This window comes from Protopterus annectens, chromosome 3.part1 (genome assembly GCF_019279795.1).
Source record: "Protopterus annectens isolate FY-2018-M chromosome 3.part1, PAN1.0, whole genome shotgun sequence".
Lineage (NCBI taxonomy): Eukaryota > Metazoa > Chordata > Ceratodontiformes > Protopteridae > Protopterus > Protopterus annectens.
This window is the reverse complement of record NC_056732.1, coordinates 1,702,360,551-1,702,377,638: the sequence shown is the minus strand read 5'-3', so window position 1 is coordinate 1,702,377,638 and position 17,088 is coordinate 1,702,360,551. Positions and strand designations below refer to the sequence as shown.

Sequence of the window (17,088 nt, the reverse complement as noted above, 5' to 3'; positions counted from 1 at the left end):
TATTTATTTATTTTGTTATAATATAATAAGCCATCTTATTGCACAATCTGAGGGCTTTACTCAATGGTATTACTTCTGTACAAAATTTGCATTTTACCCTTTATCTGTGTGCCTTTATTTTCTTGCCTCTGACTTTCCTTCTATGACTCTGACACACATTGTTACATTTAATAATGAGCATCTAAATTATTTAATTAATACACTTGTTGTTATTTTCAGTTTGTGCATATGGGCACTTGAAGTTCACCCTGCAGTACAAGTATGGTTGTCTGTAATTTTAGTGGATGCTGCAACACCCTCTTACTTTCCTTGTGAGTCTGAATATGATAAAGTATGTATGAATGAAGGAATGAATTAAAAATGCATGTGAAACAACCTGAATGTTTTTATTTTGTTGCTAACCTGATGGCTGTCTTTTGATTGGATGTAATTAACTAGTGTTTGATTTGTCTAAAAACATGGATGTAACTGATATATCCCCTGCTCTACAAACATGTGTAGTAGTAAAGTGTTACAGAGCTAATCTGAGATTTTGAAAACTGGGTAAAACTGAAATATGAGACTAGATTTCATTTAACAAGTAAGGTTTCCAGCTGCTTTGATGTTAGTTTGAGCACTGTCGGTTGTAACCCATGAAGATGTGTTGTCTGAAAATTAGACTAGCGAACTAAGTCTATAATTTTTTAATAAATTACTTTCAATGCTTCACAGTTTGATGTGTTGAAATTTTGTTTATCATGTGACCTTCAGTTTATCACTTCATCAAGCAGTTTTGGGGAAATAGAGAATTTGGGCTAGTTTTCTTACCATCTCCTGACCTGGATTGTAAATAATAGTCCATGATTCTGTAAGTCCAGTTTTCAAAGTTGTGGTCTAGATTGGTGCTTGGGAACAAGCATCTTGGCAAGGAGTTGGCCTCGGGCTGCTATGATAGTATCAACTTAAGTAGAGCTACAGCATGAATACATTTATAAATTATATAATTTTTGTCTTATGTCAACAGGTACAAATTTACTACTGCAACTCATATATTTTTAAGAGTTCAGATGTATACCTTTGGTTTGTGTGTTGATTGTCCCTGTAATGTTAGTCAGCTTGAATCCACTTATTGAAGAAGAATGATGCCTTTGGTGTACTGATGGATGCCCTATGTGAATGCAAAATGTAGTTAACATGTAAAGATTTTAGTAGTGTAGAAAAATGGAACCATTCAAAGATCTGTTTTTTGTTTTACTAAGAACATGCTTTAAAAACTTACTAATAGCTGCATGAATATTTTGGTGTGTCCCGAAGCCACATTGCATTTTCATAAGTTTATTGTCATCCATTAAATATTTGGAGAATTACTGGTTGACTATATTTTCCAGAACCTTAACCACAGATTCAATGAACATATAGGGCATTGATTATGTTTTTTAAGCAGTATCACTTTTAATTAGGGGAATAAATATTCTGTACAGTATTCAGATATCAGTTATCAACTCCTCTGTCTGAATCCTGTTTATAATGTCATATTTAGCTGTATTAAGTTTGTCTTATTTAGCAAGATGGTGCTTCATCCATATATCTGAGGTATGACTTGAATATTTTCCTGAGATGTTCAAGTGAAAAATCTTCTATTTTTAGTGACTGCCACTATCTATATGCTCTACTGCTGACATACGGGAAAAAGTCCTAAATAAAATGAGATGATCGCAGTTTGAATAGCAGCTAGGGTAGTGAAGGAGCGTAAAAGGTTAGGTAGGGGGAGGAGAAAATGTTGGCACTACAGTACTAGAATAGGGTGGGCTGGCTTACAGAAGGCAATCAGAATGCACAGTCTGCCTTAAAACTGATATGTCTGGAAAAGGATGAGAAAGTGATGATCTTATGCCAATGATGGTATCTCTCATGTTTATGTTTATGGAAAGGAGCAGAAAGAAATGGTGGACTGGTTCTCTTATCAGCTACCAGAGTGTCATTAAGAGCAGCAGAGAATATATTTCATTTATTGATTTCCAGAGTGGGCGGTAAGCCTTCACCAACGACCAGTTAGTGTTAGCCTGTGGTTCACTTTTTTAATCTTTCTGGAATACTTCAAGTTAGGAGGGAAATATAGTGTACTTAGACTGGTAATAAAATGCTGAATTGTTCTATTCCTAGAGGGGGAAAGAATGCAGGAAACTTTATGTAAGATATATTTATTTTTTAACTGGTATTTGAGGTTCACTTAGGCCATTCATAACTTTTTGAGTTACTCTTGATACTTTTTAAAAAAATATTTATCTCTGCATATGACACTGTAAGCACAATGACATTTCCTACAGATATGCATATGTGTTTCTATATTGCACTTTAAACTTGTGTATTACTAGTCCAACTTTCTGAAATTTAAATGCTATCCTAGGAACAGAGTGATTTGTAAAACCTGCTGTTAAATATTTCAAGTGTTTTTGGAAGAAAGTCCCCTGCAATTCCTAGCATCATATACAGCATCTGCCACATCCTTGCTACATAGATTAAGGACCTCTGAAACCTTTGTTCCTCGTGCGTTTGGAAAAAATCTGAGATTCTGCAATCTCTGAATTAGAATGTGCACCTTGATTTCAAATTAAACTGCTGTTGATTTGTTTTAAGTTTACAATGATCTCCTTTAGAATTTTGAAGCTCATCTCCACATTTTCTGTAGGATGTTCTTATGTGTGTTTTGAGACACATCTTTGACTGCTGGAATTGTTATATGGAGTGGTATTTGAACATTCCTTGTGAGTTATATTATTACTCATGTCTTGCATCTTTAAACGTGAATCCAAACTCTTAAGAATTTATAAAGGCATTGAAAGGAACAATTTTCCAGTTTAATATATTAGTAATATATATTTTTTGAAATATTAATTGAAATGCAATAATGCCAAACATGCTTGTTGAAAATATTTTCTTTTATGAGAAACCCATGTATCAATCAGTGAACATGAATATATTTAACCTGTTTTTAGATTCTGTAGTGGTAATAATTAATTGCTTTGTGTGATGCTATAAAATACTTGTGCATGAGTTCAGGTTATACTTTATTCCTTCATGTCTTACCTGGCTGTTGAGCTGAGACACTCTGTGGTGCACTGGCATCAGAATTTTCTGAAAGAGAACATATATAGAGCCTAGGTTAAATATCCTGATTCAACACTTATTCATTTTATTGTAATATAAGAGGCCAGCTCACTCCACTATCTGAGGGATTTACTCACTGGTGTTACTTATGTGCACATTCTACATTTTACCCTTTATCTGTTTTTTTTTTTTTCAGAGCTTTGCTGTCCTTCTGAACCTCAAAAAGATATAATAAGGTGCAATGATTAGCATCTAATTTCAAGTATTATTGTTTATGACTCTGTATTCAGTTTGTACATATTGGGATCACAAAGATCATCATGCAGTCTGAGAACAGTTGTCTGTCTTTTTAGCGTATGCTGGAATAGTCTGTAACGTATACCTATAAAATAGAGGAATGAATTGAACCTGTTTTCAGATTCTGTGGTGGTAATGATTAACTGTTTGTGTGATACCATAAGAATATTTGCACATGACCTCATTTTATATTTGTACCTTCACATCTTACCTGATTGTTGTTCTGAGGCATTCTGTGATGTACTGGTTGCAACATTGCCTAAAAGTGAACATACAGAGAGCCTAGGTTATACAAACTGAAACAGTATTCATTTATTTATTTTGTTATAATATCATAAGCAATCATATTGCACAACCTGAGGGCTTTACTCAATGGTGTTACTTCTGTAGAAAATTTGCATTTTTACCCTTTATCTGTGTGCCTTTATTTTCTTGCCCTTGACTTTCCTTCTATGACTCTGACACATATTGTTACATTTAATAATGAGCATCGAAATTATTTAATTAATACACTTGTTGTTATTTTCAGTTTGTGCATATGGGCACTTGAAGTTCACCCTGAAGTACAAGTATGGTTGTCTGTAATTTTAGTGGATGCTGCAACACCCTCTTACTTCACTTGTGAGTCTGAATATGATACAGTATGCATGAGTGAAGGAATTAATGAAAACATGCATGTGAAACTACCTGAATGTTTTTATTTTGTTGCTAACCTGATGGTTGTGTTATGATGGCATGTAATTAAGTGGAGTGTGATTTATCTAAAAACATGGATGCAACTGATATATCCCCTGCTCTACAAATATCTGTAGTAGTAAAGTGTTACAGACCTAATCTGAGAGTTCTGAAAACTGGGTAAAACTGAAATATGATAGTACATTTCATTCAACAAATAAGGTTTCCAGCTGCTTTGATGTTAGTTTAAGCACTGTCAATTGCTACCCATGAAGATGTTGTTGTTGTGTCTTTTGGCTTTTCCCGGTTAGTGGTTGCCACAGTGGAACTCCGGTCCGCTAATAATTGGTAGTTGATTTTTACGTGCTGAGTTACCAGCCCTGGCACACAACCTTCAATGAAGGTACGCCCATTCATGCATGTCTCCACTCAGAAGACAGTTTAGCTGAGAATCGATCCGGACAGCATCTTACTATGAGGCGACATCGTTACCGCAGCACCACCACCGCGGGTTAACCCATAAAGATGTGTTGTCTGAAAATTAGACTAGTGAACTGAGCCTACAATTTTTTAATAAATTACTTTCAATGCTTCAAAGTTTGATGCGTTGAAATTTTGTTTGTCATGTGACCTTCAGTTTATCACTTCATTAAGCAGTTTTGGGGAAATTGAGAAGTTGGGCCAGTTTTCTTTCCATCTCCTGAAATGGACTGTAAATAATAGTCCATGATTCTGTAAGTCCAGTTTTCAAAGTTGTGGTCTAGATTGGTGGTTGGGAACTAGCATCTTGGCAAGGAGTTGTTCTTCAGCTTCTATGATAGTATCAACTTAACGAACTACAAAAACTGTGTATCAAACAATGTATGAAAACAAAACCAGATGCGTTACAACCCAGCCGACGACTGAAGTGCACAGTAACAGAATTCCAAAAACCAAAATCACGAAATGTACTCCAACAGCAAGCACTTTATTTAAGCTCAATCCAACAGGCTTTTCATCGGAACCAACCCGACTTCTTCAGAATAAACAGTTACACATTTAAAATTTTAATCACATGATTTAAATACTAGCTTAAAAATCACATGGTTCCCGTATATATCGGAACCACTAACCTTTGTGCTTGTACTAAACACTTTAAAAACCACTAACACTGAAAATAAAATGACAAATTAAAAGTTTTGCCTGGCCATTAATCAGATTTAAACCTATATCTTGATATATTTTCCAACCAAAACAGTTTTGTAATACTTTAAATAATGGGGTGGCATTAAGGTATAGTTCATAGGTTAGTACTAAGCTAACTGCCCTTACAGGCCATTTTAAGCCTAGCCAATTATCCCTTGTGACACTCAAACCCTGCACCTTGTGCTGGTAAGGCAAACACCTTAACTATTAGGCCACCCTCCCAACTACTTATATAATTAATAAATGACAGTGCTTGCAGAAACCCTCTACAACAATGCACAGAAAATCATAACCATTCAATTAGAACAGAAAATCTGCCAATAAGCACAAATAAATTAAGACAAAAATGAATTTGAGACTGAAAATAGAAATAACCTAGTTTTGCCTAGTATCTGAACATATATTGAGCCTAGTAATAATATTTGTGCCTGACAGATCCGAATACAACTTAACAGGATTTTTTTAAAAAAAAAACGAGTTTGCATCAAGATAACCATGCTCTCATGACAAATAGACTGCAGCAGTTGTACAACCCCTGCTATGATGTATGATAACATGCCTTTTAAAATAGAAAGTACAGACTCTCTACTATATGTGCTCCTGTTAGCAACTGCCCGTATTGTAATATTTACTAACCCCTATGCCAATAATATCCTAGTGTGTACAAGTATGTAAAATATGTAAATGATAATTAACAACAGATGATTTTGCTTTATTTTTAACTTGTATATGTTACCTTAAAGTAACTTAAATTCAATATTAATTTTAATATTAATTTTATAACGTAGAACAAACAAATAGATTTCCAAACCGCAATGTGTAAACCTACTCCACCAGATTTAGGTCAACTACAGACTAGACGCGAAAAGTAGGCAGGTTGACAAATCAAAATATATTGCGTAAAACTGACAGATTATATGTCTATCATACTTTTAGTACACTAAAATTAAAAAAATAATAATAATAATAAAAATAAAAATAGAAATAGAAATAAAAATAAAACTAAAACTAAAAATGAAAATAAATAAATGTATGTAAATGAAAATAAAAAACACCTAGCCTATATTAACAACTCCTAAATTAACAATAATGATCACTCACTGGACTGATTCATATACTGAAGAAATATAATCCAAAGTTCAATTGAAAAACAATCAAACAATATGAAACAAAAAAGATTAGAAAATAAACTAGTATTCAAAACAAAACAAAAAAATAAATAATAATAAAAATAACTGGGTATAAGGCCGGGGATTATCTACTCATAGCCCTCTGTGAACACCTAAAAGGGGTGATCAGCTTGTAAGTTTCTGTACACATAAAGAAAGGGCCTTACTAGCCAAAATTATCTACTCAGCCTCTTTAATTTTAGGAGGCAAGCTATAGACAACATACCATTAATAGCTGGGGTATGGCAGGCATCTAGTCTTAATTGCCACAACAACTCTCTATATTCCAAGTGGAGTGAAGTGGTTCCTCCTCTCCCATCCAGTTTAACCTTGTCTATGATAAAAAACTGAAAGCTATGATTAGGGTTCTCTACTGAATGCTTAGCTAGAGCATTCTCCATCTTACCCTTCCTCGAGGCATATAGATGTTCATAAATGCGTTCATGCAATTTCCTGTTGGTTTTCCCTACAGACATGCACATTGAGCCATATAAACCACTTGAGAACTAGAGCAGTTATATTTTCCCCTTATATAGTACACTTGATCTCTTATAACATATCTGGATCCTGACTTAATGTATCTACAATACCGGCACATATTACACTTAGACATGCCGTCCCTAAAATTAGGTGTTGACACTTTCTTTTGTAAGATACTCTTTAAGTTAGAATTTCTTTTATACACCATTCTAGGTCGTTCAATCAGTGAACCATCCACCAACACATTGTGTACTACTAAGTTCCAATTTTTTAGTATAATGGAAAACAATTCCCTAGCGTCCATACTGTATGTCAATATGGAACTATAGGACATTGCAGCTGACGTTGCCTTCTTTGTAACTGTACTAACCTGTTCCAGGACTTCCTGGTACAAAAGAGGTAAATAAACCCCTGAGGCCCTTTTACTTTGTACCTCCCTAACACGATTGTTTATGAGATCTACTGGATAACCCCCATTTAAAAACAGATTAGTCATGAAATTACATTCCTCAAAAAAAGCCTTTGATTATAGATCTCTTTTGGGAGAATGGCTGACAGCTGCTGAAATGTACATAGCTATTGGAAAAAAGTTCCTTTCTAAAAATCTTAGCTATGAAACATTTTCTTTCTTTATCTTTCTTCAGGTTAATGTCCAGATAGGCTACCAAATCGGTGGTTAAACTGTAAGTGAATCGGAGACCAATCTAAATGCTTTTTTATTTAGTTTCACTTCTTTCTTTCTTTCTTTCTTCTTGCATTTGCACTTGCCTATCATTTTATTTGTGCCCTATCGCTAATTTATCACATTTGCACTGTTTTAAAGCAGAGGATGCTATGGTGCAGTTGTTAATGTTTTTTCCTAACAGCATGAGGTTCTCTGGTTTGTTTTTGGTTGGGGTGCCTTCTGTGCAGTGTCTGCATGTCCTTCGTGTGGGTTTCTTCTGGTTGCTATGCTTTCCTCCAGTATTACAAAGACATGCATCTGGAGCATTTCTCCCAGGGACTCCACTAAACATTGGCTTAGTTCCAAGTTAGAATTTCCCAGTAAACAAATGTAAAAATAAATAAATAAAGCAATTTATTGATTAACTGCATTTTTATTAGTGTTTAATTGTATTAAATTGCTATTTACTGTACTTGATTAGTGTTTAACTGCATTTACTACATTTCATTACTGTTTAACTGCATTTTTGTATACTGTTAGTTCTGTTTTTGTCTGTAAGTGGTTAATCTGAGCATTTCTGTGTATTTTACTGTGTTGTTAACTCTAAAATTGAGTAGGATAATCTTAATACAGGTTTGGTGCATCCAGATCTCTTTGTTTCTGCCTTTTGTGTTCCTGGCAGCGATCTTGTGTTTGCCTTCTGTGCTTCTGGCAGCCATCTTGTTTTGGTCGGGGCCTATCTTCTCTGTAGTGAGAGTAGCAGGGTTGCCTGGCTGGATCTTGTCTGGCAGAAGCTGATTGCTAAAGAGAGCAGGGGCTAGCAGGATTGGCTAGATTTTTGTGTTACTAGAATCTTTTCTTTTTTGTGGTATTTAAACCCCCTGTTTGAGCTAGTTTGGGCTTTTTTGCATTTTGTACACTGCAACTGCCCTGCTTTTAACCCATTGTGAGATATTCCAGCTACAAAATTTCCCTGAATAGCACTTGTGTGATCGCGTTGTAGCACTCATCTTAGATCTTCCTCCCTTTGCCCCCTTAGCTCTCTCTAGCTTCTCTCCTTCAGATTCTGACAAATATAGATGGACAATTTCCAATGGTATTTCTGCCAGTCTGGTTGGTATGGGCATCCTGAGACAGTGTAGCAACTGTTTCATGTATACAGACAACCCTCTACTACTACCACCTAGGAACACAAATTGTGAGGCTCTTGCCTCCCTCATAGTGCCTTTTCTAGGCAATACCATGAAGTCAAAACTACAGTGATGAAAATGTCATCAAAATGCAAATTAAAATTCATGCTGCTAAAGGCTAGGAGTCTAAACATGAAGCTGCACTCACTGCAAGCATTCTTAGCCCTGGAAGATGCTGACACTTCTGCAGTCAAACAAACCTGGTTCAAAGCTGGGAAGAGCACCCCAGCCTACCAAGTTACTCCTCATATCATACATTCAGATCCTAAACTGTGGGTAACTAAGTAAAAGGAGGTGGAGTTTCAATATATATTAAAGACAAACATACCTCCAGGCTTGCCAAACAGAATGAAGCAAAACAGACACTGTAGATGCAGTTAACCATTGACAAGACCCCTATTCAAATCATAGCTAGCTACAAGCCCCCCAACGTTGACTCAAGAAGCCTACTTGGCCTATCTAGACCTCTTCAAATCTGGAAAGATTCAACCCTTTACCCTGATACTGGGCACCTTTAACTATCCAACCACAGACTGGAAGAACTACTCATGCCAAAACACAAATTCCCAGAAATTCCTTGATTTCACTAATACAAATGCCTTGGACCAGCTGGCTGACACCCCCACAACAGGTGATAATATCTCTACTTGGTATTAATCATCATGAGTAACCACTGCAGCATCCCTACAGTGTCATCCTCCCTGGTAAGATCATCCACAAAGTGATCACTTTTGAAGTCACCGTCTTCCCTGACCCTCCTAGCTAGAGTCAAACAGAAAAACTTTCTCCAAAGTTGACTGCAACCTCTTGAGGGAAGGTATGAAAAGTTTCACAGCCCCCATCTCCCTCCGTAGGAACTTACACAAACATCCAAACCTAGAACAAAGTATTATATGAGCATTTTATAGCTGCATGGATTCAGAAATACCTGACTGTAAAACATCCTCCTCCTCAAGGAAGAATAAATCTGTCTGGTGGACAGCTGCAATAAATATACTCTACAATAAAATTGCTGTCCAGGACCAAGTAGGAACAGGTGCCTAATTGCAAGCAATCTCTCCTCAGCCTGAGCAAACAAATAAGAGCACTAGTGAAATCCTCCAAATCAAACTTCGAGTTCAATTTGGCCACATCTGCTAAAGACAATCATAAGGCCTTCTTCACATATGTCCACAGTGTAAAAGGAAGCATTCAGATCTGGTCAGAACTGGTGGTCAAGGACACCACATACACAAACACCATAGAGATAGGCAACCTGCTGGCAGACAGGTTCAGTGAAAATTTCACCCCTCTGTCCCCCATCAATAAATCACAACATCCCCAACACCTGCCACCTCCCCTTATCTCTATGGGACCTGACAATATCCCAGGCTTCATACTACATGAACTCAGGCAGGAACTTGCAGCAGCATTAGGCACCCTATTCAACCAAAACCTGAATACCGGCTTCATCCCAGCCCATTGGAGGACAGCCATGGTCATCCCTTTGCACAAAGGTGGAAAATCCACCGATCTAGGAAATTATAGATCCATCAGCTTAACTAGCCTGATCTGCAAGGCCATGGAATGGATTAGCATGGACCTCATTAACAAGGACATTGGCAATTTCCAAACACTCAATCCCACACAGTTTGGTTTCATCAAGGGGAGTCATGCCTGTTAAACTTGGTTGACTTCTTTGAGACAGTCACCAAAGCCATGGATGAGGGGAAAGATGGTGCACACCACCTACCTTGACCTGGCGAAAGCCTTTTATACTATTCCCTACTCAGGTATAATAGATAAAGTCTCTCTATTAGGCATCAATCCATATGCTACCAGATGGGTATTGAACTGGCTCAATGATAGAACCCACCTAGTCAAAATAGGGGTAGCCACCTCAAGCAGTAGACCCAAAACAAGTGGCATACTCCACAAATCTATCTTGGGGCCTCTGTTGTTTGGGATATACTTTTCTGAGGTGCAGGCTAAAACTAGTGGGCTATGGCTGACCAAGTTTGTAGGTGACTGCAAGCTGGGCCCTATCATCAATTCCCTTAGTGATGTGTACATACTCCAAAAGTGTCTCACCCGAACAAATGACTGGTGTCAGAAACATAACTTCAAAATGAATGCCAAAATATGCATCATCATCATCCACTTTGAGGAGAGTGATGTCCCCAAAAATTATTACATTGATAACAAGTGCCTAAGCATGTAATCAGACATGAGGGGCTTGTGCACCCAGTTTGATATCATCCTGATTTGTGACCACCATATTGCCTCCGTTGTATGGAAGGCTTTCTACATGGCCCACTTCACTAGGAAACGTATCTCATCCAGGAACAAGGAGGTCATAACATCGCTGTATTCTTCCCTTATAAGACCCATTATTGAGAACAACACCCCTTTCAGCATGTACCTCCCAAAGTACATGCAACCGTTGGAGTGACAACAGAGGTTCCTCACCAGGAGAATCCAGTGCATTAAAAACCTTCCCTATAAAGAAAGGCTACATATCCTGTTACTCTACTCAGTCTCATACAGACTCCTCAGAGGTGACCTCTGTCTGGCATACAAAGCAATCTCACACTGTGCCTTAAAGAGGCTGCTTCATATCCACTTCACTCAAGTAAACTGCACACATGATCTCAGCCTGGTCTGTGACACCAATAGGACTTGTCGGTAGGACAGATTTGTGACCTAGAGGCTCCCCCATCTGTGGAATAGTCTCCCTCTCCACGTCAAGCAGAGTACCTCTTTATCCCTTTTTAAATGTAGCCTGGATAACTGGATGGGGAACAGAAAATACTCCACTGGGAATCCACCTGTGTCCCTGTCAGGACAGGGGCATTGTGTGCTGAATTGTCAAAACATGGGCTAAATTCTTAGCTAGGCTTGTAAGGGCCTCAGGGACCATAGCCTAGTAACTTCCTACGATCCTACAATCCTATGAAAAGCTTAGCAACAGCTGCATGAATGTTTTGGTGTGTCTCAAAGCTATGCTGTATTTTCATAAGTTTATTCTGGTCCATTAAGTACTTGGAGAATTACTGGTTGACTAAATTTTCCAGAACCTTAGCTACAGATTTAGTGAACATATAGGAAACTGATTATGTATTTTTTAAGCATTATCACTTTTAATTAAGGGAATAAATAATCCTTACAGCCTCCCGATGTCGGTTATCACCTCCCATGTTCCAATCCTGTTTATAATGGTCATAGTTAGGTGTGTTAAGTCTATCTTATTAAGCAAGATGGGAGGTCATCCATATATCTAAGGTATGACATGAATATTTTTTTGAGATGTTCAAGTGAAAAATGTACTGCTTTTATAATAAATGTATTCTCTACTGATGACATATGGGAAATGATCCTAAATAAAATGAGGCAATCTCAGTTTGAATAGCAGTGTGGGTATTGAAGGAGCTTAGAAGGTTAAGAAGGGGGAAGAGATGACGTGGCACTCCAATACTGGAAGAAGGTGGACTGGCTTACAGGAAATCAATCACAATGCAGAGTCTGGCTTAAAACTGATACATCTGGAAAAGGATGTGAAACTGATGATCGTACGTCAGTGACAGTATCTCTCATCTTTATGTGTATGGAAAGGGGTACAAAGGAAGGATGGTCTTGCCTCACATCAGCTAACAGAGTGTGATTAAAACCAGCAGAGAACATATTTCATTCATGGAATTCTAGAGTGGGCAGGGAGCCTTCCACAACTGCCAGTTAGCGCTCCTCTCTGGTTTACGTGTTTAATCTTTCTGGAATACTTCCATTTAGGAAGGCAATATAGTGTACTTAGATTGGTAATAAAAAGTTCAGTGGTTCTATTCTTAGAGGAGGATAGAATTTAGGAAACTTTATGTAAGGCGTGTTTCTTTTGTAACTGATATGTGAGGATCACTTAGGCTAGTCATTCCTTTTTGAGTAACTCTTAATTCTTTTTTTAAAAAAAATATTTAGCACTGCATTTGCCACTCTAAGCACCATGACTTTTCCTACAGATGTCTGTATGTGTTTCTATATTGTACTTTAAACTTGTGAATTACTAGTCCTGACTTTCTGAGATGTAAATGCATTTCTAGGAACAGAGTGAATGGGAAACTTGCTGTTGAATATTTAAAGTGTGGTTGGAAGAAAGTCCCCTGCAGTTCCTAACATCATTTACAGTGTCTTTCACATCCTTGCTACATATATGAATTACCTGTGAAACCTCTATTCCTCAGTTTTTTGGAAAGAATCTGAGATTCTGCAATCTCTGAATTAGAATGTGCACCCTGATTTCCAATTAAACTGCTGTTGATTTGTTTTAAGTTTACAATGATCACCTTTAGAATTATGATGCTCATCTCCACATTTTCTGTAGGATGTTCTTATGTGTGTTTTGAGACACATCTTGGACTGCTAGAACTGATATATGGAGTGGTATTTCAACATTCATTGTGAGTTATATTATTACTCATGTCTTGCAACTTTAAACATGAATCAAAACTCTTAAAATGTATAGAGGCATTGAAAGGAACAATCTTCCAGTGCAATGTATTAGAAATCAAAATATTTTTGAAACAGCATTAATAACTGTGAAATCCAATAATGGCAAACAGGCTTGTTGAAAATATTTTCCTTTATCAGAAGCCCATGCATTAATCAATGAACATGAATGCATTTAATGTTTTTAGATTCTGTAGTGGTAATAATTAATTGTTTGTGTGATGCCATAATTTTTATTTTATTTATTTTACATTTGTTAACCGGGAGAGTCCGACTGGATACATGTCCATTTTCAGCGGAGGCCCGGGGAGAAAAGCTCCAAGTACATAACAGACATATGAACATTGTTAATGCAAAAAAAGGAAGATAGTTGAGTTCTAAATACAATATAAAGATACATCACATCTTGGGAAAAAAAAAAACAACAGCAGCATATAAAAAAAAACATAGGTCAGTTACAAAGGCAAGGCGCCTTGTTAAAAAGCGGTTAAGGATAGTGAGGTAAGAGAAGGGTAAATGATAGTGGTTAATCAGGTTTGGAACAGGGCGGCATGGAGATAACAGATATACCCCCCTGCTTTACAAACATCTGGAGTGGTAAAGATGGCATGTATGAGTGAAAGATGGAATGAATGGGGTAAATGTGAAACTATTTGAATTTTTTTTTGTTCCTAAGCTGATGGCTGTGTTGTGATAGCATGTAATTAACTAGTGTGTGATTTGCCTAAAAACATGGAGATAACAGATATACCCCCCTGCTTTACAAACATCTGGAGTGGTAAAGATGGCATAAAACTACTTGCACATGATCTCAGATTGTACTTTATTCCTTCACGTCTTACGATTGTGCTGAGACACTCTGTGGTGCACTGGTAGCAGAATTCCTTGAAAAAAAACATATATAGAGCCTAGGGTAAATATACTGAAGCAACATTTATTCATTTTATTGTGATATAAGAAGCCAGTTTACTGCACTATCTGAGGGATTTACTCACTGGTGTTATTTCTGTGCACATTCTGCATTTCCCCTGTAAATTATATTTTATATATTTTTTAGATCTTTGCTTTTCTTCCCCACTGCAAAGAGCTATAAGGTGCAATGATTAGCATTTAATTTCAGGTATTATTGTATGTGATTTGCACATATTGGGATTATCATGCCATCTTTAGTACAAGTATGGTTGTGTGTAATTTTAGTGGATGCTGCTTTAGCCTCTTACTTCACTTGTGAATCTGAATATTGTAAAGCATGTATGAGTGAAAGATGGAATGAATGGAGTAAATGTGAAACTATTTGAATTTTTTTTGTTCCTAACCTGATGGATGTGTTGTGATAGCATGTGATTAACTAGTGTGTGATTTGCCTAAAAACATGGAGATAACAGATATACTCCCCTGGTTTACAAACATCTGGAGTGGTAAAGTATTACAGAGGTAATCTGAGAATTCTGAACACTGGGTAAAATGGAAATATGAGAATACATTTCATTCAACAACTAAGATTTCTGAGTACTTTTATGTTAGCTTGAGGACTGTCAGCTGTAACCCATGAATATGTATTGTGTGAAAAATAGACTCGAGAACTAAGCCTTCAATTATTTAACTAATTACTTTCAATGTTTTGAGAAACTGCTGCAACTCATATATTTCTAAGTGTTCAGATGCAGGTCATTGATTTGTGTGTTTGCTTTCCTTGTAATGTTAATCAGCATGGGATCCACTTATTCTAGAAGATTGATGAATTTGGTGTACAGATGGATGCCGTATGTGAATACAAAATGCAGTTAACATGTAAAGATTTTAGTAGTGTTGAAAAATTAACCATTCAAAGCCCTGTTTTTTGTTTTACTAAGGACATGCTTTAAAGGTTTAGTAATACCTGCATGAATATTATGGAGTGTCCAAAAGCCACGTTGCATTTTCATAAGGCTATTGTGGTCCATTAAGGACTTAAAGAATTACTGGTTAAAGTCTCCCAGAACCTAAACCATAGATTCATTGAAAGTTTAGGGGGCTAGTTATTTATTTTTAAGCATTATCACTTTTAAATAGTCTGTACAGTCACTTTTAATTGGGCGAATAAATAGTCTGTACAGTCTTCAGATGTCAGTTATCAACTCCTCTGTCCCTATACTGTTTATAACAGGCATGGCTAGCTGAGTTAAGTATGTCTTATTTAGCAAGATGGGACTTCATCCATATATGGATGGGGTGGGAGGATGGCAGAATGGTTAAGGTGTTTACCTTGCAAACATATCTAAGGTATGACTTGAATATTTTTCTGAGATTTTCAAGTGAAAAATCTACTCTTTTTAGAGTAAATGCAACTATCTGTATCCTCTACTGATGACATACAGGAAAAAGTCCTAAATAAAATGAGGTGATCTCAGTCTGAAGTGCAGTTTGGGTATTAAAGGAGCTTAAAAGGTTGGGTAGGGAAGGTGATGATGAGGACACTCCAACACAGGAAGAGGGTGGGGCATCTTACAGGAAGGCAATCACAATGCAGAGTCTGGCTTAAAAATGATATGTCTGGAAAAGGATTTGAAACCAATGATCCTATGCCAGAGTTGGTAGCTCTCATCTTTACATGTAAGGAAGGTAGCCCTCATATCATCTACCAGTATGTGGTTAAGACCAGCATAGAATATATTACATTAATGGAATTCTAGACTGGGCAATAAGCCTTCCACAATTACCAGGTAGTGTTCCCCTTTGGTTCACTTTTTCAGTCTTTCTAGAATCCTCTAAGTTAGAAAGTAAATGTAGTGTACTTAGGTTGGTAATGAAATGCTCAATAGTTATATTATTAGAAGAGGAAAGAATGCAGGAAATTATGTGTAAGACATTTTTCTTCTGTAACTGGTTTGTGATTATCACTTACACTGTTTATTAGTCTTTGTGTAACCCTTCATTCATTTATTCTAATTTTTAGCACTCAGCATTTGCAAACTAAGCACAATGACTTTTCCTACAGATGTGCATATGTGGCTCTATATTGCACTTTAAACTTTTGTGATAATAGTGCTGATTTCTGAAATGTAAATGCAATCCTAGGAACAGAGTGAATGTGAAAACCTGATGTTGAATATTTAAAGTGTTCTCTGAAAGAAGGTCCCCTGCAATTACTAGCATTATATAAAGTGTCTTCCACATCCTTGCTGCATAGATGTAGAACCTCTGAAATCTCTGTTCCACAATTGTTTCGAAACAATCTGAGATTCTACAATCTCTGAATTAGAATGTGCACCTTGATTTCAAATTAAACTGCTGTTGATTTGTTTTAAGTTTACAATGATCTCCTTTAGAATTTTGATGCTCATCTCCACATTTTCTTTAGGATGTTCTTATGTGTGTTTTGAGACACATCTTTGACTGCTGGAATTACAATTTTTCAATGCACTGTATTAGAAGTCAAAATATTTTTGAAAGAACATTAATAACTGAAATACAATAATAGCAAACAAGCTTGCGGAATACATTTCAGTGAATATGTATACATTTAACCTGCTTTCAGATTCTGTAGTGGTAATATTTGTTGGTGTGAGAAAAAATACTTGCACATGACCTCAGATAATACTTTATTCCTTCATGCCTTACTTGGTTGTTGAGCTGAGACAGTCTGTGGTACACTGGCAGCAGAATTGCCTGAAATAGATCATATATAGAGCCTAGGTTAAATATACTGAATCAACATTTATTCATTTTATTGTGATAGAAGAAGCCAGCTCACTTCACTATCTGAGGGATTTACTCACTGGTGATACTTCTGTGCACATTCTGCATTTTAACCTTTATCTGTTATTTTTTTAGAGCTTTGCTGTCCTTCTGAACCTCAAAGAGATATAATAAGGTGCAATGATTA

At 36.6% G+C, this 17,088-nt stretch overlaps 1 protein-coding gene across 1 annotated transcript in view; it reads right to left on the bottom strand.

The window, feature by feature from the left end:
• Nucleotides 1-17,088, bottom strand: part of LOC122797837 (putative GPI-anchored protein pfl2) — a 192,060-nt gene that overhangs the window by 56,939 nt on the left and 118,033 nt on the right. Inside the window, exons 6-8 of the mRNA XM_044066358.1 lie at nt 16,824-16,871; nt 3,596-3,643; nt 3,067-3,114 (exon numbers count right to left, since the gene is read on the bottom strand). Coding sequence (XP_043922293.1) covers nt 3,067-3,114; nt 3,596-3,643; nt 16,824-16,871 — 144 coding nt within the window. The remainder of the gene's footprint in view (nt 1-3,066; nt 3,115-3,595; nt 3,644-16,823; nt 16,872-17,088) is intronic.